Source organism: Alternaria triticimaculans, assembly GCF_023758025.1.
Source record: "Alternaria triticimaculans strain BMP 0046 chromosome Unknown scaffold_2, whole genome shotgun sequence".
Classification (NCBI taxonomy): Eukaryota; Fungi; Ascomycota; class Dothideomycetes; order Pleosporales; family Pleosporaceae; genus Alternaria; species Alternaria triticimaculans.
Window position 1 is genome coordinate 269,857 of NW_026055959.1, and position 27,246 is coordinate 297,102.

General features: G+C 45.3%; 6 protein-coding genes across 6 annotated transcripts; 4 read left to right on the plus strand and 2 right to left on the minus strand.

Moving 5' to 3' along the window:
* Window positions 1-345: 345 nt before the first annotated feature.
* On the minus strand, window positions 346-1,213 carry J4E78_001776 (uncharacterized protein; the record flags this gene model as incomplete). Its single annotated transcript, XM_049362430.1, has 2 exons — window positions 346-408; window positions 458-1,213. The coding sequence occupies 2 exons, from the start codon at window positions 1,211-1,213 to the stop codon at window positions 346-348; spliced, it is 819 nt and encodes a 272-aa protein (XP_049225022.1).
* A 3,935-nt stretch (window positions 1,214-5,148) lies between these two features.
* Window positions 5,149-6,447, minus strand: J4E78_001777 (uncharacterized protein; the record flags this gene model as incomplete). The annotated part of the gene is made up of 1 exon (XM_049362431.1): window positions 5,149-6,447. The coding sequence occupies one exon, from the start codon at window positions 6,445-6,447 to the stop codon at window positions 5,149-5,151; it is 1,299 nt and encodes a 432-aa protein (XP_049225023.1).
* A 174-nt stretch (window positions 6,448-6,621) lies between these two features.
* On the plus strand, window positions 6,622-8,691 carry J4E78_001778 (uncharacterized protein; the record flags this gene model as incomplete). Its single annotated transcript, XM_049362432.1, has 2 exons — window positions 6,622-6,937; window positions 6,998-8,691. 2 exons carry the CDS (start codon window positions 6,622-6,624, stop codon window positions 8,689-8,691), a joined length of 2,010 nt encoding a protein of 669 aa, XP_049225024.1.
* Window positions 8,692-9,907: 1,216 nt separating this feature from the next.
* J4E78_001779 (uncharacterized protein) lies at window positions 9,908-11,187 on the plus strand (the record flags this gene model as incomplete). Its single annotated transcript, XM_049362433.1, has 6 exons — window positions 9,908-9,988; window positions 10,108-10,248; window positions 10,314-10,482; window positions 10,532-10,749; window positions 10,825-10,965; window positions 11,047-11,187. The coding sequence occupies 6 exons, from the start codon at window positions 9,908-9,910 to the stop codon at window positions 11,185-11,187; spliced, it is 891 nt and encodes a 296-aa protein (XP_049225025.1).
* A 1,124-nt stretch (window positions 11,188-12,311) lies between these two features.
* Window positions 12,312-13,235, plus strand: J4E78_001780 (uncharacterized protein; the record flags this gene model as incomplete). Its single annotated transcript, XM_049362434.1, has 1 exon — window positions 12,312-13,235. The coding sequence occupies one exon, from the start codon at window positions 12,312-12,314 to the stop codon at window positions 13,233-13,235; it is 924 nt and encodes a 307-aa protein (XP_049225026.1).
* A 3,284-nt stretch (window positions 13,236-16,519) lies between these two features.
* J4E78_001781 (uncharacterized protein) lies at window positions 16,520-19,648 on the plus strand (the record flags this gene model as incomplete). The annotated part of the gene is made up of 3 exons (XM_049362435.1): window positions 16,520-17,504; window positions 18,230-19,577; window positions 19,636-19,648. 3 exons carry the CDS (start codon window positions 16,520-16,522, stop codon window positions 19,646-19,648), a joined length of 2,346 nt encoding a protein of 781 aa, XP_049225027.1.
* Between the last annotated feature and the right edge of the window lie 7,598 nt (window positions 19,649-27,246).

A 27,246-nucleotide genomic window follows, 5' to 3' on the forward strand; every position in this document is an offset into this window, starting at 1 on the left:
TATCCTCCTTGGATGAGCCAATTGACTCTGCTCAAACTTCTCTAGTTTTAAGAAACGCCATAGCAATGCGACGACGCAGAAAATGCTGCAGTGATAGATGAATAGGAACGGGAACGCAAATGCAAATGCAAAATAAGGGTATCATGAACGAAAGTGAAGGGTTTGTGGTCTTAACGGTCTGTGACCTTTTCTTGGCGAGTAAATCTCCTGTCTTTCGCCGTAGACGCTCCTAGCGAAGGTTTAAGGCGATGACTCGAACCGAAGTAAGAGGTATGGACGACGTAGGCGATGAAACAATGGTTTTGTGGGACGTGACAGTCGGTAGTCGTATCAGAAGCGCAACAACTAGGAGGACGTTGTCGAAGATTTCCTGGACGCTTTAAGATGAATCCGCTTGACATGATCTCTCTGCAAATTGTCAGTAATGCTCTGCGCATGTGAAGCATGTCAAATTTACCATATTGTCCACGCGACTGAAGACCCTGTCGCATCCGTCCCAGTCACACAACACGCCCGGGTTGTGCTTGGCCTCATGTCTCGCAAGATCCTTTTTACTCGAAAAGCCTCCTCCTGTAGACTGTGGGCAGTCGCCATGGCGGCAGAAGAAGGACTTTGTATGCCTCTTATAGTGCTTCCTGAGATCGCAGCCGCGGGTGAAAACTGCTCTTGAAGTGCATCCTGGGAAAGCACAGCTCCATGTACCATTCTTGTTCGGGATACCATAGGATCGAAGATCCGGCGAGGAAGGAGAGAGCGACCGTGACAGTGCGGGTGGTGATCTTTCAGAGGGGACGTTGGACGGCATGCCATGACCTACGGACGACGATGTGGAGTGCGATCTTGACGGTCGAGACGCACCGAAAGATTGTGAGAGCAACGTCGAGTCATGCGCAAGCATCGGGGGAGATGCCATCTCGGAGAAAGATGGGTAGGAATACGACGTTACTTGAGGTAGCGGTATTGATGATGGTTGTGTCGACCAGAGTGCGTGAGGTGGGTATGGGGACTCCATGACCGGTCTGTAATCTTGAGGTGGAGTGTACATTCCTGCGTGTGCGGACATGGTCGTTTGGGGTCGATGAGCCATGTGGTGTAGTGGTGGTGAGTACATGATGCTGGGGGGTGATTGACATGTGCTAGAGGGGTAGAGGTGACCCATGCCGTCAACCGGCGCCATGAGTGCTAGTTCTGCTTCGGACGAAAAGAAAGTCATCGTGGGTGACGCCAGGTGTCGTGTTGTTCTGGAGTGGTTCGCAGGATGGTGGTGATATAACAGGAAGGGGTATCTGGTGGTCGTCAAGTGGCCGCAAGTCGAAGCCAACACGGGTTGTATATCATGCAGAGAGAAGGCCAGTGCGTCTTAAGCGGGAAGTGCAACAGATGGGTGAGAATGACCAGTCTTAAGGCACAGACCCAAACCCTAGGGATTAGGGTATGGTAAGGCTGCTAGTCCGGGGTGTACAGGATTAGCCCGGGAGCGCACTAGGGACCACTCCACAACGGTAAGGCTGGGGCGTCAGATTTGTCGAGAAAGCGTAGCGGGCAGTGGCGGTGTTGTCATATCTTGCAGTGCCTGAAACTCCACCGGGCCCTGGAGGACGGCCTGAAAGGGACCAAGTTAGAAATTGCGAACGCTGAGCGGTGGACCATGTGGCATCGACTGGTCAATGTAGATCCGGGGCGCAGACGAAGTTTGCAATGCCCAAGAGGATAGATAGCTACGTCGGGTCAGACATCCGATAGAGGAGTAGTCGCTGCTGCTGGTCATAATGGGACGTGGGTAATTTGACTAACGCTTGCTGCGCTCGTCCCAATGAGATACCGTCCGTAGTTCATGGTCCCAGTTCAGACCGGGTGCATAATCCATTCACAATTGCGGTGGAGAGCGAGTGAGCCTCGCGGGCCGGCTAGCTAATCCTTGTGGGTGAAGGTACCGCCAACATGGCGACCGCACCGCTCTAGCGCTGGTCTGAGGAGTGGCCTACTAGGGTTAGTCCCAGGAAAGCTTCTGCCATTTCGCTTTCGCCTGTGAACGATCCTTCGAGCGATTAATGCGATACCTTGCAAACGGCCAGCAGCGCTTCGGCTACCGAGTTCTCTGCAACCTCCAGCGATGTCTCGTCTGGGCTGAGATGGTACGTACAGAGCGACCGGGCGATGTGTGCAGGGCGCAACCACAACGACAGCCACCCTTCAGACTAGTCCCACGGGCTGCGGACCAACATCAGAGGCGGTAACAGATGAGGGGCAAATGAGCGCTCCCCATGGCGTTGGAGATGATGGGCTGCCGATCGCAGCATGGTAGCAAAGCGACGAGAAGCGGCCTTGGGTGGTCGCTTACGCCGGCAAAATTTTTGGGCGTAGCGCATGGGGATTATACGCCCCGCGCTACTCTTGGGCCGGGTGCCGTGAGATATTTTTAACCCCTGCCGCCTGGAGCACAGCAACCTACATACAATCAGGAATCATAGGGTAGGGTCTGAGTAAGCGACGTTTCAAGCGGTCTGTCTGCCAGCAATTCTACAGCTTTCACCAGCATTGTCCCTCCAATAACACCAACGTCGCGCTCTAGACAAGCGAGCCGTGTTTGCCAAGACAGCTCCTGACAGCAACGGTTTGATTGCGTTTCTCGACCTGGACACCTAGCTCCACTGCGTAGCATGCAGTGAGCCTGTTGTCTTTGACGTGGCTAAAGAGCGAAGGACGAAACATGACCAACGAGCGTGATAGATGGAAAGACGGATCCACATACTGGCCAAAGCCAACGACAGTCTTCGAAGCGCCCGTTGTTCCAAAGCGGTTAAACTTGCTTTGCAAAGACTAGTACATGGTTCTTCTTGATCGGGTTTTGCGACCATGAAGTATCTACACCGCGTTGCCTTCGGACCGCCGGACATAGACTGTTTCGTCCGAGATCTGCATCAAGACTCTTGGGCAACACGTCGAGGAGCAGGATCGGAGAAGCTTTTCCCAGATGATCAATGAGGTCTGGATGTCAAACATCAGACGGCCCCATCACAGCACGGAAAACGCCCGTGTAATAGCGGATACCCAGGCAGTATCCGGGCTGCATCGCGAGCAGCAGTCAGCATGCGCTGTCCGGCGCTTCAGACACTGCGCTATATGGACCGTATGTTCAAGCCAACACACCTGTGTATGGAGAGCGACAATTTGGAGGCTGTATATTCCTACGCACTGCCTTCTTCAAACACTGTGAAGGCCCAGGATGGCTGACAATCACCTCCGCTTCCTCACCAGTCGGAAGAACGGTCGAGTGCCAGAAAACACTTGCGGTAGGTAGCGTTGACCATGTACTCGATCGGTGACTGCCAGGCGAGCACTCACTGCAAATTGACTGACAGTCAAGAATCGGGGCTTGCGTCACACTGCACACTCTCGTCACCTTCATCTTCGCTCAATTCCGTCGTTGCCTCCATAGCTCCACTGTCCAGTGACATATCCAACACGGGAGCTACCATCCGCACTGCCTGTATGGACCAACAACAGCTCACACGCTAGTTCATCCGCAGTCGCTCAGAAATAGACAGCGTCCACTAACGCACTTGATCTCAAGCTAAACAAAGCCAGTGTGTCGCAGTGATGGGGCCATGGACAATCAATCGAACGATGCTGTTAATGACAGTGCGAATGGTGGTCATCAGGCACTAAGGCAAGGCTGATTCCGCTCTGCAAAGGACAGAATGTCATCGCAAATCTAACATACAGCCGACAAAAGCCTGCACCGTGTCGACAGACAAACACTAGTCTCTATTCATCATCTGTTTCGAGGAGCCCGGCACAAGCTGTCCTTCGATGTGAAGACTAGCTGGCAATAGTCACCGTGACAGGCGATGATCTGCATACACGCAAACGAAGGATTTGAACCGCTCTCAGGCTTTCCATGACAACTTTCTTTTAAGAGTCATGCAACAGTCATATCAACATTTCTAGAACTCATGTTCAAGCATTGTAAGACTCGGCCCGAAGCCGATCATGCAATGAGACTAACCATACTGAGGATGTCATACGATTGGATGAATAAAGTGTCAGGGGTGTTTGTTGATGCCGCACCGGTATGGACCGTCTAGGCGACCACCAAGACTACCGGCTATCCCAGTATGTCAAGCATCAAGACCTAACGTCCCGTCCTAATGGCGTGTAACGGCCCTAGGAACCTTCATCCCATACTCGACAGCGGCATAAGCCGAATGTACTTACCAGGAAGCATATTCGGCCCCAACATCGCAGCTCTGGATCTGTATACTGCATCAGTCCATTTCTAGCCAGAACCCAAGACATTGTACGATGTGTGGTTAGTGGGGCCTCCAGTCTTCATCTAACTGTCGAAGACGGCCGGCTTCTCTCATTCACACCAACCTGTTAACTTCATTCCTACCAAATCTATTATTAGGTATCGCGACTTTACAGCAAACACTTCTTTCGAAAGGCGTTGGAAATCGGAATGAGTGTCGAGGGGTGAAACGTGGCAGTGCTTGTTAACACAGCCTCAAATCGCCGACATAATCTTCAATCGCCGACCTGCAGATCCATAATCGCCGACCTACAAAATCCCCAGCATCCAGCATCGGACCCCACAGTGGCTACGACGCTAGGAATCTTTCCCACGTGGGAACGCATGTCAATGCTGGGAGTCGCAGTTGAGCCGTAGCGGTGGGTACACCGTGATAACTACCGATGATGGGACGGGATGCCTAAATTGCGAGCGGCGAAATTCTACCGCAGGATGCCTGAAACCTTCAGCCTCACATCTGTAATTAAACTTCACAAAATGACGTTTAGAGGCTATGTTGCTGATTCCATCCAGCACCGAGTTGACCAATTTCCCAGCATCGGCTTGATAGGCAACATCCATGACAAGAATGTGAAATATGCATGATCACAGTAGGAATCTCTATTTTTGGGCGCCAGTTCCCCCCAAGACGGTCTGATGGATACCCACCGGTTCACGAGAGGCTTGGTCGAGAAAGCGATTTTCACCTTAGATCAAAGTGCGTGGTTCTCGGGCCCTCCACCGCCATTCTCTTGATTATACACCAGCATCAGTGATGACAAGAAGCCTATGATAGAGAAACCCATGTCTAGAAAAAAACCACTTGAGCAGCTGAGACGTGCAAAAGCCTGCTGGACTCACATCGTTGTCCACTCTGTTACCTGTCGGATATCCATAACCTTGCCTTCAGCACCATATCTCCCTTGCGCATCCCACAAATCCCTCTCGGCGCAAATCTCTGGTCGCCAACGCATCGCTTCCCTCATCTTCCCTTCACTCTTGTTCTCTACTATGTCTGCAACCAGAGAGCCGATTGCAGGGCATGCCATGAAGCCGTTTCCAGATCCTCCGACCGCTACAATCAAGCCTTGGACATTAGGGTGCTTGTCGATGAGAAAGATGCGATCCACAGTATCTACGTCCCAGCATAAACGCGCGAAGCTCAAGTCTCGGGTTGCAAACTGTGGCATTGTGTCAGAGAGAAGAAGGCGCATACGTGCTTCTGCTTCTCTCGGAATCTGTTGTCGCGCAAACGGAACGGAGCGCATCTTGCCACTGTCGTTGATGACTGGATTGATGTATCCCGGATGTTCATCGCAGACCTTTATTTCGTGTCTCTCGGTGTCGGGTTCGATGAAGAAACCGCGATCCACGCCATACAGCACAGGTAGGTTCCGGTACTGCTTCGCTTCTTCGGCTGAGAGGGGTAGATGTGCAAGTGTCCAGGCTGTGGGTCGAAGTTGACTCTCGAAGTCTAAGAGTAGGTCACTGTTCGCACCAGCGGATACAATGATGTGCTGAGCCTTGTGCTCTGTGCCGTTCCTCGTCTTCACCCCCAATACTGCGCTACTGTCCGAATTATACAGTAGCTCTTCGACACTGCCCTCCATGCTGCCGGTTACGAATTCCACACCCAATTTCACGGCTTCTTGATGCATAGCTCGTAGAGCTCCACTAGCGAACACCCACCCTGCGCCTTTCTTTTTCCAAAAGCCCCTCCAACCTGGAAAGTCGCCTTGTAGCAACCCTCCTGGCATCGTTTGCTGGAAATCGTGTTTCGTATTTAGACCTGCTGGGAATTCTTTCTCGCCTTTGGCATACTCTAGACAACGCTGGTAGGCTTCCTCGCCAACAGCGGCCATGATAAAACCCGTGTCATGGTAAAAGGGCGAGAACAGTGGATCGCATTTCCATGCATGCATTGCAAGCTGGGCCAGTCGATTCCAGAAGAAGTCTTGGAGAGAGTCAGACTCGGAGGGGTCGTTACTCTCTTCCGCGATCTTATTAAGGTCATTTCCTGCGGAGATGGGCGAGGGGAAGGAGCTGCCGTCGAGGACTTTGATGGAGGTGTGACCGCGACGAGCGAGCTCGAGGGCAATGGAGCAGCCCCATGTTCCAGCACCTACGATGAGGATATTGCTGCTCGTCGGCAACATGGTGGACGCCCAGCTTTGCGTCATCGAGAATGACATTAGCCGACGATGAAGCCTGCCAAGCCAGGACGCGTGAGCACGTGGAGATAAGCACGCTATCTCGAAGCGGCTGGGATCCCCGCGGCGAAACTTGCGCGATGGTACTTTGATGGCTGAGCGACAACCTCGCACCCCCTGATGATGCGCATACGCCCTATAATACCGCGCAATGTCTGGCGAGGAAACATATCTGTCCGCCAATGGAACCAGGCGCGCTCCGTCGCCACTGCACCTGGCGGTAAGCGGGCGCGCTCAAAGGAGCAGCACCACTACTGGACCGATGAGAAACTATCTACACCTGCCGAGTATCCCTTGAGTGCGGCCATGGCGGAAAAGATACATCCCAACAAGGAGGAAGCAGCGCCGAAGAAGAGGAGAACACGGAACGAAGGCGCGGCGATAGTAAAAGGCGGCGTTCACGTCAGAACACAGATCGTAAGTCCCGACCTATGCGGTACGTCAAGTCCCGGAACACCCATCTTCGCTGAGCGGGACTAACGCCAGATACCCTTAGATGACGTCCTCAAATACGCCGGCCATACGTTAGATAAGCACAAAGGCTGCGATATCCTCGACATCAACCCTGGCGCCGGGCTCTGGTCACAGAAGCTGCACGAATACCTCCAACCGCGCAGCCACGTGCTCCTCGAACCGCGACACGAAAAGTTTAAAGACTTTCTTGACCCTCTTCTCACTGCACCCGGCTCCAGGTACTCACTCGTCGAACAAGACCCGACCGTACTCCAGACATACCGGGACATGGTTGCAAACGGTGTGTTCCCACACCAGACTGTGCTGGACGCTGAAGACCCCAAAGCACAGGAACCAAACAACACCCTGTTAGTGACTGGCTCTCTGGCATGGGATCCAAGACTTCCCGGCCTTGGTTTTGACTCAATGGCGAAACAGCTCGCCTACCACTTTGCCTCCGCTGCCTGGACAAACGATCTATTTCATGCCTATGGCATGGTTCGTACCTTACTGTGGGTACAGCACGACGACTTTAGCGGCATGATTGCCCAATCTATCAACGAAATGACCAAAACAAACCGCCTCATGCAAATGTTACAAGACACAACCCTCTTCATCCAACCAGAGCGCGCCTCGCGCAGCACGGGCAGAGCCTCTTCGGGCCGTGAACCACAGTACGAGATCGAGGCCATTGTCCGCGCTCTGAAGAAAGGGAAAGAGAATGGGATGGAGCTACCATCACATCGGCGCGACCACATCCACGACTTTGCTGAAGAAGTCGACCAGATTTCCAATGGCACAGGCGTGACCAGTTTTCAAACGATTCAAGATTACCTTCGCACGCAACAGTTGGCGGGTAGAAACCCCATTGGCCTGCTTTCACCTGGTCTCATCGAGTACTACGATTTCATGAGACGTGTAATCAACGTCTTTCCACAAGTCGATCTTAACGATCCGACAGATGCAAAAGGCAAAAGAACCAAACGGCCGGTACCCCCTGACCACCCTTACAAGGACGACATACGGAAATTCTACAGAGAAAGTACTGGTATGGCGCTGACTCAGAGAAAGAAACTGTTGGCAGCATCCATAGCAGACATTGGCGAGGCTATATACAAGCTCGAATGCAAGATTGTTGACATGCCAGACGGCCCTGAAAAAGCTGCTGCAATGGCCGAGCTAAGCGATCTTGAAACCCAGTGGAAGCAGGGCCTCGACAGTCAAAATGCCAACTATGCTAAGGTACCTGCAACAGAGATCGATGACCGCCTCGCTATACGCTCGCCGCCCTCACCTCGTCTCCAATCCGACTCCCGTCCTTTCGAGCCCCTCGTCATGCGTAAGAATGAGGCTTGGCCCCAGAGCCGGCTGGCCCTCGTCTCTGCTGAGCCCTTCCCCAGGCCTGTCGGCGGATCCCCCGACTTCTACGAGTGGGCGCGAGATTTTATCTTCGGACTCTTCGCGCACCCCTCCGATGGTATCAATCATGCTCTCGACAAGCTGCAACATGGCCTCAGCGACATTATAAAAGATTGTCCCAGTTTGAAAGATCCGAAGAAAGGTGGTAGACTGCAAATGGAGCATCTCAGGGTTAGGATGCTAACATCCGAGATGATTCTGGAGCTTGTGGAAGCGTACAGGACCTGGCCGTTCAAAGAGCCAGGCAGTGATAGCAATCAGTACTTCAAGTACAAGCATGCTGGACAAACGTGGATTGGACAGTCTGCGGATCGATGAGGGATATTGAATACACATCATGTTGCCACTGTTTCTTTGAGACACAAGTACAACACGACATAGTATCGATCCTTCTGAAGTTCAGCATTACGCTACGTGTGTAACAGTGTCTTCGACAACATGGTGTGCATATTGGCAACCGATTGCAATGACAAGAGCGAGCTTACGCCTTGTTACCTCGCCCTCTCAGGTGAGCATATCTCGAGCAGCGTTGATTCCATAGAGTGAGCTTTCATACTTTCCAACTTGGGAAACTTTTGTACAAACCTTCTCCGAGTATCATCCTATTAAAGCTCTTGTGGTGTGGAGCTTTCTCGCCAAAGCGGTGCAGCTGGGTTGCCGTCCTTGCACAAAGCCGAGGGTGCTAGCTGTCGTGTCTCTGTATGATATCGAAGGTGTCAGAATGTTGAAGACTGTTGAAATTCCCTAGAACTAGTAGTGAGCTCCAATAGAGGCATGTCGTACTTGTTCGCATAGTCCCTTTACTTCTCGGCGGTCAACTAGGTCGTTGGGAATCCTCCTTCGTGCTGTGCAAAGACAGCCAGAGATGGCGCAGGATCCCTATCTAGTCATCTCTGAGATCGATCCTCATTCCTATTGATAGCTCATCTCTCCAATATAACGGAACACCCCCATATCGTACTGTCTACACGGCGATTGAGAAGCGCAGAATAAATTGAACGTTTGGCGCAAGCCGTCGACGAGCACCCTTGAATTCGTGGACCATATAATCAGCAGGCTTGCATCTGACAGCATCTGCGATTTGAGTGGACAGGATCTGGCTTTCGTCTGACACAAGAACGACGGGATGATCAGCAATAACATGGTAGGTCGCATTGCTGCGGCAATCGATGGACAGGGTGAAGGCTTAATTAGAGGCGTCATTGAACCGCCAGACGTGCAAGGTCGCCGACATGCATCCCGGAAAGTAAAATTAGAATTGACGCCACCCGTCGAGTGTGTCTCTAGAAGACATTAGAGGGTAGACCGCGCGAGGCTGCATGCGCTGGTGAGAGCGAGGCACTTTGCAAGGTGGGTGGAGATGTCCCTTGGTACCTAGGTAGCCAACGCGGGAGTAGGCGCGCTAGTGGACGAAACAAGCCTAGCCTCTTTTTTCTTCCCGTGCATCCAGATGTCGGGTGCAGGTGGCTTCGATCGAGCCTTCCAATTACCATCACATCACGCCCACCCTACAGCTTCACCCGTATAATTTGAAATGTCCGGAGCGGAGAGTAACCCGAGGAAGCGGAAAGCTGAGGCCCGCGAGCGGCACGACGGCGGCGACAAACGAGCTAAGGTGAGTTCTTTTCTTCGTACCACTGTCAAAACTCCTCCCGTACTTGCATTCTTGGCTTCCCAGTTCCATTTTCGTCATGCAGCTGCAGTGAGATTCATCAGGCTGATCCGAGACATCAGAGTAAAAGAAACTGGGATATGCCCCGCAGGGACGGCAGTCAGTCTCGTACTATCAAACCCGGTGATGCGGGCATATGGGCAACATGCGCTATGAAGAAGGAAGCAAAATCTGTCTCTGATCTGCGGGATCTATTCCAAGAGGTTAGCGATATCTTGATGCTGCACCATCCGCGAGCGACAGTGCTGGTGATGCTGATTCATGATAGTACGCTACTACCCTGCACGGCGCCGCCGGTTCCAATGGGACGGCTGCAGAAGACAGCTCTGACTCGGAAGGAGGTGATATCGAAGCTGAGATCCAGAAAGAGCTCGCCGATATTCGTAAGCCGACTACGAAACCCTTGTTCACATCTCTCAAACTCGACACCCAGTGCTGTGAGGATAGCCAATCACACTTCCGACCGCTCGGGCTGACTCAAGAAAGTGATATTTTTTAGGACACGCTCACCTCTCGAACCTGTCTCCTTCGTACATAAGATCTGTCAAGATATTGCAGATGGCGCTCAGCCGAAGAACTTACGCTATGTCAAGCGACTAACACCAATTACTGCGACCGACAAAGCCACGCCACAGGGTCTTGAGGCTGTTGCGAAACAAGTCCTTGCGCCTCACTTCCATGGATCAGATCAAGCGGGGAAAAAAGTGAGCATTAGCTTCTTCTATCAGATGATGTAGTGTCGTCGTGCAAAGATCTCCGCTAACGTGTGGTTACCCAAGTTTGCGATACGCCCATCGATCCGCAACAATAAGGAGTTTTTGAGAGATGGCGTCATCAATACAATCGCAGCTGCAGTTGGTCCTGGGCACAAGGTCGACCTGAAGAACTACGATCTTCTCATTCTCGTGGAAATTTACAAGGTATAGTCATACCCCACGTGGTGATCACACGTCTCACATGCACCGCATAATGAGATCTTGACAGCTGCTTACATCCGACAGAATGTCTTAGGTATGAGTGTGGTCGGTCCTGACTTCGAGCAGCTCAAACGTTTCAACATCGAGGAGCTTCGTCAGCCGTTGCCCTCCGTCAAACCTCAGGTCGATGGTCAGTCAGGGAACATCGAGAATGGACGTGTCTGAGAAGGAGACGAGTGGAATCGGTGCGTGGGGCAGCCGTCGTGGTGCTAGAACGCCTCGCGCAGCAATTTCCACAAACTGAAAAAATCTCCGATCGGGACCACCGTGGCTTGCATACGTTTGCTCGCGGGATGAGGCAAACGTCTAGTGGATCATCGGAGTGAGCACAGTAGCCACCTACTCATCGACCTGACATCCGGCGTGTTGCTACTACTCGTCTCCGAACTGCCGGGTGCATACTGGGTGCGGGCTTACATAGCCGCCACAGCAATGGCACACAGGCGTGGAATGTGTGGAAGTAGTTGACTAGCTACGTAAAATATTGGGCCGGGCGAGTTGAGGGCCCGTACAGACATGACACTGCGTTAATCACAGCGTTATTTTTTGCACTGTCAAACCTACACCCAATCGTCTCTCAGATTCCTAAGGATATGCTATCGAAAGATGTCGGTCAATGGTATCCTTCAGCCGTCTCTCGGCAGAACCAATCATAATTCGCGATGCGCGATATCCTCATCGGGTGCCTAGCCACTTGTGGGTATCCTTGACGAACGCTGAGAGCGCCAATCTGAACGCCTCACGCGTCCTTCTCCGCCTCTACATCCGCCTTCGCTAAACAATTCGCTTAGAATACGCCGCTTACTTACCAGTTCCGTACGCGCATGATAGACTTTTGCTTTTCGGCTGAGCAGTGCATCGGCGAGAGGATAGTCGATATGGCTCGGGGACTGGTTGGGACTTTCAGATGTGCTACTAAGTGTCGACTGTCATGCGATTCGGTATGGCCGAACCAAGGAGATGGCTTCATCAATTGAGATCTATCAGAGTCGGTCTTGCTCGGGCTGGCGTTACTATGCTTTTGTTTCCGACATTCGTCGGGACATTTTTGCGTTCAGATCGAGCATCCATGATTCTATGAGAAAAGAGCTGGCATTGACTTTGTTTGCGCAATCGTCAAAACATTCTTAATGCATAGCGATGTCCTCGACATGCAGCATTCAGTCAGCTCCAGGCCTCCACTATCGAATCACGCTAAGCCCCCCGCCCCCTCAATCTAGGACGTCGCTGCTCGGCCCTTCATAATGCATCTTCCCCCACTGGATGTTGCAATCTTTCCCCTCACCAGTATGAGCCGTGGAACGTACGCTCTAAAGCCCGTTCGGCCCTCTTCGACCACTTCGTCTTCATCTTCGTCTTCATCAGCATCTTCGCGGACTGCTATCACAACAGTCGACTTTCCCAGCATACAAAGAGTCATCAGAGCAGTCTTTCGGTCCTCAAGAATCAATGTTCAGCAAATTGAAGTCCAGCAAGGGTGCATACACCAGGTTTATCTCGCAAGACTTCAAGATGGCAGCTGTTTGATACTCAAATGCCCACCAGCTTATAACATCCGACTCCTCCGGCATGAGAAGCACTTCCTGGAGACAGAACGCAAAGCACTCGAGACACTGCACGAGTATACACAAGTACCTGTGCCCCAAATCATCAAATATGATAGCCATGGTGGACCGCTTGGTGCACCATTTCTTATGATGAGCCACATGCCTGGTCGCAAGCTCTCGGAAATCGCGCCATACATCTCGACCAGCGAGAGAAACTCCATCGACCACACACTAGGCACACATGTCCGCGCTCTGACTGCACTATCTGCCACCCAATTTGGTATGACACACCGTGTCTTCGTCAAAAAGGGCAGCAACTCCTGGCGCGAGGCTTTCTTTGCCCTCCTCGAAGCCGCACTACGCGATGCTGAGGATATGCTTGTTAACGCACACTCCGAAAGTATACGTTTCTGGGTTGGCAAACACGCACACTGCCTGGAAGAAGTTACCGAACCGCGCCTTGTAGCGCTCAATCTCTGCGACCCGGAGAACGTGCTCATCGACGAACGTACCAAGCAGGTCATAGGTCTTGTCGGATTTTCGAACGTCATCTGGGGCGACCCTCTCATGAGCGGCGGTATCGCGGATGGCAATGAAGCGTTCTTCGCCGGCTTGGGAGATTACCCTGTGAAGACTGGGGGCGCGAGGGTCAGGATGCTGATGTAAGTACCAAGTGCGGGTAATTAGAAGGCCGCAATGCTGACCGTAATAGGTACAAGACTTACCGGGCCACGGTGCGGATCGTCGCACACCATTACCGGCCGCATGACGGCATTGATGAGCTCGGTGCGAGACGAGAGCTGAGCTGTGCACTCAACGACCTCGCAGCTATCTGAATCGTACTAGCGAGGCAGCTAAATCCTACGAGCGAGCTCTCGTAGCGCCTTGCTACAAGCGAATCGAGTGCCGAGCAACACATTGTGCTATAAGAATGAAGTTCCGAGCGGAAGGGTATCGTGTTTTTGGGTCTCAAGTGTTGGAATTCAAGGCGTTCGGCGTTCGGCGTTCGGGTTCTATACTATGAAACATTGAGTATAGTGAGAAAAACGCTCGCTGTTCACGCATGACCATCGGTTAATTGCGTGCGGCTAAGTGTAGCGGGCGGTGTAACGATGTTGCTGTACCGCTTAGATCGGATGCGAATGGGCGCGCAAAACTGAGTTCCACGGCATAGAGTCGAGCATGGTGTAAGCTTACATTATCTGATATTCCCCTCTCCCGTTTTGCAATCTTCAGGACACTGTCGTCCAAGTAGTTGAGTACATGTATTTTCAGTCGTCAAAGAAGCTGGTGGCCAAAACGAGTGATAGAAATTTGAAAGAAAGCGGATGCAAATACCGTCTTGACTTCATCGAACACTTTGGCAAATGATGCGAATGTGCAGCAACCAGGGTAAGCGAACGTTGCAATCCGAAGCAACATCCTGGCGCTGTAAGTCGCCCAATCTTGAAGACACATGGATACACGAGGAATATACCATTCGCACATCAAACCCACAAATTTCGAAGCGGACATGGCTGATGTTCCGCCCTCTACGTTGATTTGTCTTTGTCGACACGTTAGCCACGTATCCAAGTACCTACGTACCTAAGGTTCTGCACATCCGTGGATGCTATGAATCGGCTACCCTTGCGAGGGCGCCTGAGCCCACCACATGCCCGAATGCTCCTTCTCGCTCACCCCTGTTTCTGATAACGTCTAATGGTAGACTGTAGAAAGGCACCCACCAATCACTCGCGTGCAGACTCGCTTGATGGCGCTGCATTGGGAGTAGCGTATAAGAGGGGTAGGCGAAGATAGACGACGCGTTGCGGACCGATGTTCTTCGGAGTCGTAAGTTGCTAGAATCTCGCTACGCATGTAAGTGACGGGCGGCAGCGGCCTGGCGTAGACAACGGGGTAGGGGAAAGGCAGGGGTACCGAGGTATTTGTGTCGACAGGTAGTCGCACGCGGTGCACCTTGAACAGTAACTCTTGAGATATAAAAACACCTTCGACAGCCGGCTAGAAATTGGACTGAATGAAACGACATCGGTCTTTTCCATCTTGAAGATGCGCCTCTACGAATGTTCTTGGACTATAACTCTTGCTCACATCCCTGGAAGAGAGAACTTTGGAAGGTACTTAGGCATGCCTGCCTAAACAGACACTGCTCATCCCATCTATTGAGACTTCATTATATCAGATATACAACACGCTTGTCTACATCGCGTCCTTCTCCCTCTCGGCTTTAGCGAAAGTCTAGCTTACCTAGGTAGTAGGCATTGGATCTTGTCCAGGTGGCCAAACCTCCAGCTACAATGTGTCTGGCTTCAACACCAGAACTTAATTTTTTTTCGCACATGTAGACAAGATAAACGGGGTAATTGTTTCATGCTACAGCGCCTTCAGATTAATCACGTATGATTGGATCGATTTTATCCCTATCACAATCGCGACGCTACTCCCGATACAGTTAGTTAGCCCCCACGTGAAGAACGGGAGCTCCCACCCGTGAGGGGAACGGAAGACGCGACGGAAGGTTCGGGGCAGGCTTTCACTTCATATGACAATCGCGCGTCTACCTGCATTCTTTTACCTGGCGTTTCGACTGGTTCTCTGTCATGCGCAACGGGGATCCCAGATCCTGCCGCCCATTCGAAGGTTTTACGGAAGATCCCTCCATCGCGGCGCGTGCTTAACGCTGAAGTGTTGGCGCGAACCGCTGCAACAATCCCAATGTCCACCCGGGCGCTTAGCCAACTATGTTATTGCACGATAGCCTCAAGAACTCCGTGCATCCGCTATGTCGGTACCGGATCAAGTATGAAAGTGGCATCAGCAGTGCTGTGCCGCAATCTATCTGTGCGGACGATCGATGCAGGTACAGCTTGAACAGCAGACGAAGATGGCTTAAGTAGCCTCTATGTATGCGCTTCTCTGTGCGATAACCTTGGATACAGCCACCAAGTCGCTGTGAGTTTTCTTTTGGGCCAACCCCGCTTGAGCGCACTTGGAGCATCTGTCGTTATGGATCGAACATTAGGAGGTCATGTGCCTTCAGTCCAAGCGGACTCGTCTGCTCAGTCTACGACAGATACCATGACTTTGGGCACAGGTTAGTAATCAATTACCTCTGAAGATCTAGGCGGCTAACAAACTTGCCAGCACAAGCTCCAACGGATCGGAAAGGGAGCTGGCTGCCATTTACCTTTAGATGGTATTCTCTATTGATCCCGATAAGTGCCACCGCCATCCTGGGCATAACAATATCGCTACTTATTTGGTACTCGCAACACCACTACGGACTCGGTGCCGATGACGGATCTTCTGCAGTACTGTTTGGATGGCGCTTCACACCAACTCTGCTAGCAGTGCTGTACACACAATCCACGGTTATCCTATTTGAAGATGCCAAGAGAACGGAGCCGTTCGCTCGATTAGCTCGAGCACCTTCAGAAGGCGCCAGTGCCTACGGTACATTACTCCAAACGCCCAGGGCCTGGTGGGCTATCTTACTGGATATCGTCCTCAAGCGCAAGTCGGTCGGTAAAACCAGTTGGTGTCTCATCTGCACGGCTGTAATCAATGTGGTGGCCCTTCTCGCTATATCTCCTTTGTCATCCGCCCTTCTTACATCCGAAGAGATTGTAATCACCAAAGCGCTTGACATCAGCAGAAGCGTTCCTAGGATTGGTCTCCAACTGCCCATTGTCGCCAGTAGAGAAACCTATTTCAGAACTACGTCTGCGCTGATGAGGAATCTCTCTACTTCAGCATGGATAAAAGATACTTCTATCACCTTTCCGAATTGGCCGTCTACAGATACAGCACAACTCGGCCCCGATCTGGTATCAAGCTTCAACTCCTGGACGGCAGAGACAACGACAATACATGCGAACCTAGGTTGTCGGGACATGACGCTAGAAAGCGCTGATCTTGTGCCGATGGAATACAAAGAGTACGATATCATGGGACACGGGCCATACAAGGGCGTAGAACCCATGGTAGTCTTTGCTTTAGCATCGGACGACGGTTGCAGACACGAAATAACCGTTCACCCTGCGGTTAATCTGGCAATGCGTGGAGGCTTGACATGGTCAAACACTTCTACTTTCTACATTGAGGATGAGCTGCTGCCCCTCGGTAGAATGCCGTTTCCCAGTAACGTCTCCTCGACCAGTCCGTATGCGCGCCACTATGCCTCTCCAGAATGTGCAGACCGGGATATCATCATTCTCAACACCCCGTGGACCAAGCCCGTCAGGTTGGAGCTGAGTGAAGCGGCAGGGACAGGACTTGAGCTCAACAGGACCTATGAACGCTCGCCTGACTTTCGCATGAAGGCATTGCTTTGCAAATCTCAGTATTCTATGGAAACACACAACACTTCTACTTCAATAGGCCAAGGCAAAGAGCCGAACATTACGTCCATGGAGTCGGACCATATTCAGCCCGTGTCAATCACGAAAGATATGATAGACATCCCTAAATTTGAAGAGATGGCACTACAAGACACTTGGAAATACTATTTTAACGCCGAAAGCATAGCGACTGATGCGGACCGTGCTCTGGGCGGCCAGCTTGGCCCTTACTCCGATCCGAACATGACGACCAACGCTCCAGAGTTCTTTGGGCTTGGTCCGCTGCTTGGCGCTCTCTATTCATTCAACGTTACCGAAATGTTGAACGACAGGGAGTTTGTTTCCCGCGCAGAAAGAGTCAAAGGAAGATTCTTCACGGAGTGTCTTCGCGAGGCCTTGAACGACCCCGACGTAACACGCGTCGAAGTTACAAAAGGGAAGGCAACAGTGGTCGAAAATAGAATCATGGTACTCCAAGAGATCGGAATCGCTTTGGCTACCCTCTTCTTGGTCTCCTTCTTGCTACTCATCATGGTATTTTGGGTCTCACGACTATCATTTCGGCCGCTCGACCTCAGCATGGACCCCGGCAGTACCCTTGGACATGCTATGTTAGTTCAATCGCATCCGACACAATCATCAACATTTCGAGAAGGTCATCGTATAGCGCATCACGATTTCCGCCAAAGAATAAGGAACGACACATTTTACATGCGGGATGGTGCTATACATACTGCAAGCAGTGATTGCCTCGCAAGCACATGTAAGTCAGCAATGCCATGTAATCGAAGCCGTGAGCTGATAAATGTCTTCAATAGCTCCCACAACCACTAAGTCTTCAAGCTTTTGGCAGCCGTTGGTCATCCGACTTCGTATGCTGTTTGCTCTTTCAAGCTTTCTTATCCTGATCCTGGTTGCGGTGTTAGTACTGAACGCTTTCTCTGCGAGATCTCGACTTTCTCAGCTTGCATTCGTTTACGAAGCCGATGTTTCTAAGTTGGGCTTGAGCTTCTCCACTTTTGCTCCTATATCTATCGCACCCACAGTTGTCAGTATTGTGATCGGCTTGTGGTGGGATCAATTGGATTCGACATTCAGAATCCTCCAACCCTATTTTGCGATGTCGCAACGGCCAACACCCATCACCAATGGAGCGGGTCTTACGTACCGTTCCAAAACCTGGGCTGGTGCGGCTATCAAAGCCGCCCGCAACAAGCATTGGATGCTGTTCCTAGTCGCTACTGGAAGCGTTCTCTGCCAAATTCGTAAGAATTTCATGATCGATGGTCTTCTAGCTTGCTGACTTCAATTTGCCAGTCACCGTTTCGATGTCAGCGCTCTTCGAACGACAAGCTGTGAACGTATCTCATCGAGCGATTATCGAGAGGACGCTGGAACCTCGAGAGATACCCATTATAACTACGGTGAAGACCTACGAACAACGAATGGGTGCAGCTATTCCGGGTCTGCCTCCATTTGAAGTACTCAACGATCTTCTGCTGAATCCGCCTAAAAATTGGCTTCCCGGCGCTGCCATTCAGCTATCACTCAATGGCACTAAGCCTTCTTGGACTCAAGATGGTTGGAGTTTCATACCCTTCAATCTTACCAGTATTTCCCAAGTGGATGCCAAAGAAACGATAACGTTTCCGAATAACGTAACAATCACAACATCTGCTCTACGAGCTCGGCTAGAATGCGAGCAAGTACCCGAAGTAGCGAACACATCGACATGGCTCATTCATCCCGATGAAATTGATTCCCAGGTCACACCGACGGATCTGGAGGGCCTGGAAAATTACTATTCCTTCAATCATACGATGTTTGGCGGCAGCCCGTCAAACACTTCAGCATTTGGCACCAGCGCTATGCTGTCGTGTTGCTCAAACGGAACCAAAGACGATCCGGACTCAGCAGTGATAGGATACTGGTCCCCAGTAAATGTCGAAGAGTTTCCAAACGCAGACAGTCAGTGGCCGGTTCCATTTGTTACGAAATGGATCGTTGGTAAGCCTGTAACAGTACCAGGCAGAGACGAGAACCAAGGACCAATGCTGCTTTTCAAAGATGTACCCGATTTACAAGCCGCTCGTTGCATGCCGATAGTGGAGACGTCAGATGCCAAAGTGGTCGTGGACGTGGAAACGGGCATGGTCCAATCCTATGAGATCATCAGCCCTGTCGGCCCTGCAAAATCAGCATGGTCCGAAGTGTTTGTCCGACACGCGCCGACCCATGGCAACGCAACGCAGCAATACGACAAAAAATACCGAGGACCGTTGAACGTCACCACGAGTTATGGGGTCTTATTCATGGGATCCATGTTCAAGGCCGCTGACCCGAATCTTGGGCCAGAAGGGACATTATTCATGGAATCTCTTCGCGACAATGCCTTCATCATACGCGACGCTGAAACCGGCATGAACATGGACCTGATGACATACAGCATGTATAGCCTCGCCAACAAGGATCCGCAGGCTTTGCTCGACTACGCAACACTTGTCACACACGCAAACCATACCTTCCAAACTTTCTTCCAGCACTTCATCAGCAATGGTCTATCTCTAGAGCAAGGCGGTTGGGGGTACCAAAAGATCGGCGACAACAGTACACATGCGTTAGGAGAGCCAGTGACATTGGATGGCAGGGTTCTTCCGCGACGCAAGTACGCAAGTCTCCACACCAATCGAACAGTTGAGGCACTGGTATCCCACCGAACCCAGGTTCTTCATATGAATGCAATCGCTACGTATCTGTCGGTGGCAATAATCATCTGGCTCATAGGCACTACAGCCGTAGTCAGTTCTCTACAGAGAAGATGCACGAGTCCCTTGCTTCGAGACGTGCAACTCATCGCCGACGTACTTGTACTTGTCGCAGGGAGCGATCATCTTTCGCGATTGGTAGAAGAACGAGGTGTAGCACTAAAGAACGCGAATGACGTCAAAACCATGCTAGGGTGGTTCAAAGACAGAAACGGAGAGGTGCGTTGGGGTATTGAGGTTGTTGGGGGCAGAGATGCAGCAGAGTGGGTAGACGCCCCAAAGACCGGTTGGCATGCGCAGGATGGTTCGAGGCGGGGTTGGATTCCATGGAGAAAAGCGCAATCGTAGTATTAGAGAGGAATCGTTTTTTTTTTACAACTAAGCTATGGTAGAGGCAACAAACGTGGACACCGAGCCCTAGGGAAGGTAGCGCTAGATAGTCGAGAGGTATGTATCTGCCGAGATGCCGTCTCTACGTCAACCGTGAAAGCCGGAAATAGCGAGAAGGTAGGCAACCCTAATAACTCTACAACAACATCTTTTAAGAGAATTCTAAAAAGATAGAATTATTCGCAGTAGCTGACTCTATATATTAATTTTTTTAGATTTTTTGTGTGTCGCGTTGTTGTGCAGAGAAAGAAGATAAGGTTGTATTGTTCTAAATCTTACTTCTAGCTTTTACGGTCGACCTAGAGTGTAGAACAAGAAGAGATGTAATTATTCTATAGAAGAGAGAGGAAGCCCTATATAAATAATACTAGAGCAACGCTAGTGCTAGCGTAAGTAAATTACGTAATAGAATTTTAACTAATAGCTTCTCTAGAACCTATTATAAAGTAAATACATAAAAAATAAAAGAGAAATAAAAAAGAAAAAACTAGTTACTAAGAATAGAACTACCTTAAAGTATTATACTATAGTAAGAGTAGTCTACGTTAGAGTTATAAGTATTACTTAGCTACTTACTATAGCAGAGCTACTATATATAGCTATCTTTGCCTTTGCGTAACGTAGTACGCTTAAAATGTAGGTTAGTCTAGATACTACTAAATAAAGTAATAAGCTTCTTTTTCTTATAATCTTTAAGCTTTTCTTAGTATATCTAGTATAAATAGAAGTTTGCATATTTATTCTACGCCTTCTTACACTCTAGAGTTATACTAGAGTTAATAGTAAGCTACTTAGAGGTAAAAGCTTCTATATAGTTAGCGTTTTTATATAAGTTCTAGAGAAAGTAACACTATAACGTAATATTCTTATTAATATTAGATATATAGAGTAGAAGTAGTTATATATAGGTAAGAGCGTCTATATAGTTAGTATTCTTATAAAAGTTTTAGAGAAAAATAGTCTATAAAGTAATATTTCTACTCTTATTAGATATATAGGCCTATAGTAAATACGTAAACGTACTAAGAGTAAGCTAGATAGAATACTATAGAATAAGGCTAAGAGTCTAGTAAATAGTCTTAAACTTTATTATATTAAGTAGCTTTATAAGTATATTAGTAGAATTATTTTTACTACTAATCTACTTAATTAATATAGTACTATTCTAGATATAGTTTTAGAGAAAGTAGTAGCGTATATTAATATATTTACTATAGTAGTAAAACTTAGAATTTTTAGAAAGCTTAATTATAAACTAATTATTAATATAAATTAGAATAGTAGAGAAGTAAATACTAAAGCCTAGGTTATTAATAAAGCCTTTAAGCTAGATAGCTTTCTTAATAGCTTTATCTAAAGTAATATATTTAGCTTTATAAGTAAATTACGTAATAACTTTTTATTTAGTAGAAGTCTAGAAAATAAAGCTATTAGCTAGCGTAAATATATAGCTAGTAGTAAAGTAACGTAAGTTCTTATATTCTACTTAGTCTATATTTATATATCTAATAAAGCGTAGTTTCTATCTAGAATATATTATACTAATATCTTATATTCTCTTAATATAGAAGTAGGCGTAAGTAATACTATTAAGATACTTTTAGAAAGAGTTTACGTTATAACGTCTATAGAGAGAAGTAGTATAGATAAAGTTAATATAAGTTATAGTAGATATATAGTTAAGTAAACTAAATATCTAGAGGTAATACTTCTTAAATAATAGAGCTATATCTCTATTACTATTAGAAGTATATATAAGCTTTAACTAATAGTTATAAGAAGTATTAGTAATAAAAAGATTACTAAGGTTATACTAATCTAGTATATAATAGATATACTCTACTTAGTAAATCTTTATAGTACTATAAGTATACTTAATATATATTTCTAAGTATAGCACGTTAGAATTCTTAAAAGTAATAATAAATGCTATAGTAAGTTAGGCCTTAAATAGATTAATAATATTATTATATAGAGTATAGATATAGATATTATTAATATATATAAAAATAATAATTATGTCTATAATATGTATATAGACGTAAGAATTATAGAGTAAAGTCTAAAAACTAATATCTATTAGCTTCTTAGTAAGTATCTAATACTACGTCTAAAGAGACTAAACAAGTCTATATAAGAACTTTCTTAGTAACTATATATATCTCTTAGAAAGTACTATAGAAGAAAGTAGTATATAGTATACTTACTTCTTAAGCTTAGTATTTAGAAATGCTATATAAATATCTACTTATAATATCTTTTACTTAAGAAGCGTATATAGAGTAAGTAATATCTAAATAAATATAAACTTAGCTATTAGAAAGAACTTCTTATTATAATTAATACTAGACTACTATTAGAAACTTTAGATAACTATATAAGCTTTAAACTTTATAATATTACTAGTAAAAGTAAGTTTAGCCTTATAAATAAATTTAAATAAGATAGTCTTAGTGCTATAAAGTAGTAGAATAATCTTATAGATATTCTTAGTAAGAAGAGAATCTAGCTTAGTATTAGTAGTCTTATACTAATTCTTTACTTAGAGTATAGCTATAGCTTTCTTATAGAAATATAGCTCTTATAGAATAAGTATAGAGATAAAAGTATATAGCGTAGATAGGTTATTATCTAATAGTAAGTCTTTATACTAGAGAATAGTATAAGTATAGTTATTATTAGAGCGCTCTTTAATATAGATATTAGAGTAGTCTTAGAGTAGGTATAAAGAAGATATTATAAAGCTATTAAGATTATATATATTCTTATTACGTAAGCCTTTATTAAACTTATTAGAGACCTATAATTAAGTTTTTCTAAATAGGTAGAAGCTCTTATACTCTAGATTATAGATTATAATAAGATTTATATTATCTTTATTAATTAAGTATATAGTAAGTTTCTTTATAATATAGGTAGTAGAGCTAGTTTATATATAGTAAATCTTACGTTAGAAGTATTTCTACGTATTTACTAGAAGACACTACGTATAAAGGTATTAACTCTAAAAACTACTATAGTTCTACTTAGTGTAGCTATATAGAGAATAAATATTTATAGAAATTATATCTAAGTTACTATTAAAGTATTTAGCTATCTATATTATATTATTATTACTAAAATAAGTGTATAGATTAGTATATTTATTTAGAAATACGCTAATAGAAGCGTTCTTTATACATCTTTTATAAAGTATAGTAAAGTTATACTTTCTACTCTTATACACGCACGCTATATAAAGTAGATTATTCTTATTCTTAGTATAGACGTACGCTTAGTAGTAGTTAATATATATATTATATAGGTAAGCGCTATTACACTAAACTATAGATAAGCTACTATTTACCTTTTTATAAAAGTATTAAAACTTCTAGTATATAATATACTAGTTCTTGTAAGAAAGTGTTAGAATAGTAATAGAAATAACTAGAATATAGTTAAGTTAGCTATAAGTAAAGATATAAATATTATAGAGAGCGTCTAGTAACTAGTAAATATATTTAAAACGTGCACCTATAAGAGTATAAGAGTAGTAGATAGTAATTATATATTACTATTTCTTTACTATACTAGAGACGTAGCGTTAGTAGGTTTTAGTATATAAGTAATACTTACTACCTAGATTACTAGAAGAGTAGACTACCTTTTTAGTTAAATAAGTAGTATATAGAACTAGTTAGGTAGCGCTATACTAGTCTAGCTCTAGAGTTTAACTAAGTATCTATTCTATAAATAGAGAAAGGTCTACTAAATTAGAAGTTAATAGAATTATAATATCTATACTATATATTATAGTACTAGAAATAATAACGTTCTTATTACTAGTTATATAGATAAAAGTAGAGAAAATAATAATAGTATTATTACTAGTTACGTAAATAGAGGTAGAGAGAATAATAATATTATTACTAGTAGTAGAAGTGCTAAGTGTAATAAGTAAAGCGTTTCTAGAGAGTAAAGTAGAAGTAGAGGCGCTAGTAAAGTAAGATAATACCTTTAGTTACTTAAGTAAAGACGCCTTAAGTTACTATTACTTCTTCTTATATTATGTATTCTTCTACTACTAACGCTGTAGGTAGTTATAGTTAGACTAGGTCTAGTAGTTATAATCTCTATTTCTTCTAATATACTATTTATATAGATTATTATTAGTATTAGAGAATTATATACACTTATAGTTAGAACGTAGATATAGACTATATACTCTATTCTTATTAATAGGCTTATATACCTATAGTAGTTTAGATAACTCTAACTAATTAATTTCTACACTAAATATATTAGTTATACTATTAAAAAATATAAAGATAATATTAGCGTTATATAATTTAGAGTAGAAAGAACTATTAGAGTTATAAGCTATATCTAAAATAGAAAGTAGTATAAGAGGCGTATAATTATTAATATAAAGTGTTGCGTCTAGAAGCATAGAAATAAATAGAAGATAAATTATTATATTATAAGCTTACTTAGAAAGCTCTCTTAAGTAGTAACGCTTCTAAGAGCTTATCTTAATCTATGCTAGTATAATTACGTGCTGTGCTCTTAAGAAGCATCTAGAGGTGCGTTCTATAACATACTCTCTAAGTATTCTGCAAGAGTAGGCTGCGCAGTTATAATAAGCTCTCTTATTATAGCTAAGAACGCTAATTACGTACTTATTAGAGCGTACGCAGCGCTAAGAGCTCGCTTAGCGCACACGCGCTAATTATAATATTACTAAAAATTATTTAATTAGCTAAACGCTCTCTACCTCTTACCTAAAACAAGAGTAAGTATCCTTAATTTTTATTAGTACGCTTACTAACTCTAGCAGCATACTCTATTATACTAATTAAACTAAGCATACCTCTCTACATCTATCTCTAAGCTCTCTAGCATTATGTTAAAGAGAAATAAGTATAAGTATAAGAATAGCTACCCTTCTAAGAACAAGTAGTTTAGTTCTAGCTCTATAAGCGCCTCTAAGGCAACTTCTTTAAGTTCTAGTTACGTAAGCGCGTTAAAGGCTAAGCTATTAAGCTCTAATACCTCTAACTTCTCTAAGCACCTAGCTACTCTCTCTAAGGTAGATAATTACAAGCGCTTAAACAAGCTCTATAGTATTTCTAGAGGCTCTTTTAAGCGTAGTTCTTCTAGTAAGAAGCAGAGCTCTAGTTCTATAAGTGCTTCTACTTCTACCTACAACTTGTTTGCTACTCTAACTTGCGCTTCTAAGAAGTCTAATCTATTTACTAAGCATAGTAATATAGTTACTTAAAAGTAGGCTAATAATATTTTATGTTATAATAAGCGCGCCGCCTAGAAGTACGCTAATAAGTAGTACGCTTATAACCTTAAAGCTAAGAATAAGGTAGAGTAAGAGCGTTATAACTAGATTGCTTATAAGTGTTATATTGCTAGTTAAGCTACAGAAAATAAGCAGCGTCTACATTATAAGCGTAATAAGTAGGTTAAGCGTAACTTAAAGCGTAGCAACAAGAATTCTAAAGCTAAGACTAACGCTAAAACTAAGCGCATTAAGTCTAAGAACAAGCGCTTTGTTAATAAGCATTATACTAAGTAAGAATGCCTTAAGATTCTGCTTCTAAAGGCTATTAAGCTCTGTTAAGAGATAGTTCTAGAGAAAGTAATCTGCTAAGCGCAGTAGTCCGCTAATTCTATTAGCGTAATAGAAAAGTACTATAATAAGCAGGCTAGTAAGGCTGCCTAGAAAGAGTATACTAACTACAATTTTAACGTTGCTGCGCTCTCTTAGAAGCTTTCTAGTAATTCTTGTAAGCATTCTACTAAAGTTACTATTATAGTTTCTAGTTCTTTAGCTACTAGCAATACTTATTCTAACATTCTATTTCTAGGTCTTTCTAGTTCTAAAAGCTTTGCTTCTAAGAACTCTTCTACTATTTCTTCTAACACTTCTAAGCTTTCCGCTAAAGCCTTAGGTAAGCTTTCTATTTCTTAAGAGAGCAGCACTATTTGTAACACTTTACCTTTCTCTAGCTCTACTCTTAAGAAGAAGCAGCGTTCTTTTGTTATTACAAGTAGTATAGAAAGCTTTCTCTTTAATCTAGAGCTCTCTATCTAGTCTAATAGTTTAGATAGTACTAATTCTTCTAATAAGTATAATAATAAGAAGCATAACAATAAGAAGCATGCGCTTAATAAAGATTCTAATAACAAGAATAATAGAGCTTTAGTAACTAAGTCTACACGCAAGCGTTTCTCTAAGAAGCCTACTTTTATTACTACTAGTAAGCTCTGCAAGATAGTATGCCTCTAATACTTCTAGTCTATAAGCACTAGAAAGGCTACTAACTCTCTCTACAAAAACTACGTAAGTATTAACAAAAGTAAGAAGTCTACGCGCTGCCTTACTAGTGCTATTAGTAATTATAGATATAATAACATATACGTATACTCTTTCTTAAGCTTAAGAAGCTTTACTAACTCTTTTTTAGACCTAAGTATATAGAGAAGGTTACTAAGCGTATAGTTAATTAGTTTTGCAACATAAAGCAGAACCTAAAGACTAGTTATCTACTTAATATTAAGAACTCTTACTTTTATAAGCTTGTCTACAACTATAACACTACTTTTAAGTAGTGCCTTAAGCACAGCTACATAATCTAGAGGCGCAGCAAGAAGTAGAGCTTTAACACCTTAAAGATAGAGCGTAACACTAACAAGTCTAAGAATACTTCTAGTATTAAGTAGTCTTAATCTAACCTTAATAATAAGGCTAACAACGCTCCTACTTCTAAGCAGTGCTCTTCTAGTAAGTTTTGTTCTAGTACTCTAACTTCTTAGTGCTAATAAGCTTTATAGAGCTTTATCTAGCAGTTAAGTAAGTTAACTATAATAAGACTGTAGACAATAGTGTAGCGCTCTCTAATAATAACAACAGAAGAGCGTCTTCTAAGACTATTACTAATAATACTATTATAGTTGCCTATAAGAGCATTACTACTAAGCTTAGTTACGTATTTATGTCTACAAAGAAAGTTATACTCTCTTAGTTCTTCGCCTTAGAGTTTAAGTATCTCTAAGCTTGCAAGAATGCTACTAATAACTAGTAGTGCTTCTCTAACTTTGCGCTTAGATAACTAAAGAAGCGTTACTCTAATTATAGTTCTAGGTATGTGCTTTTTTGTCTTACCGCGCTCTTTAGAGCGTATACTT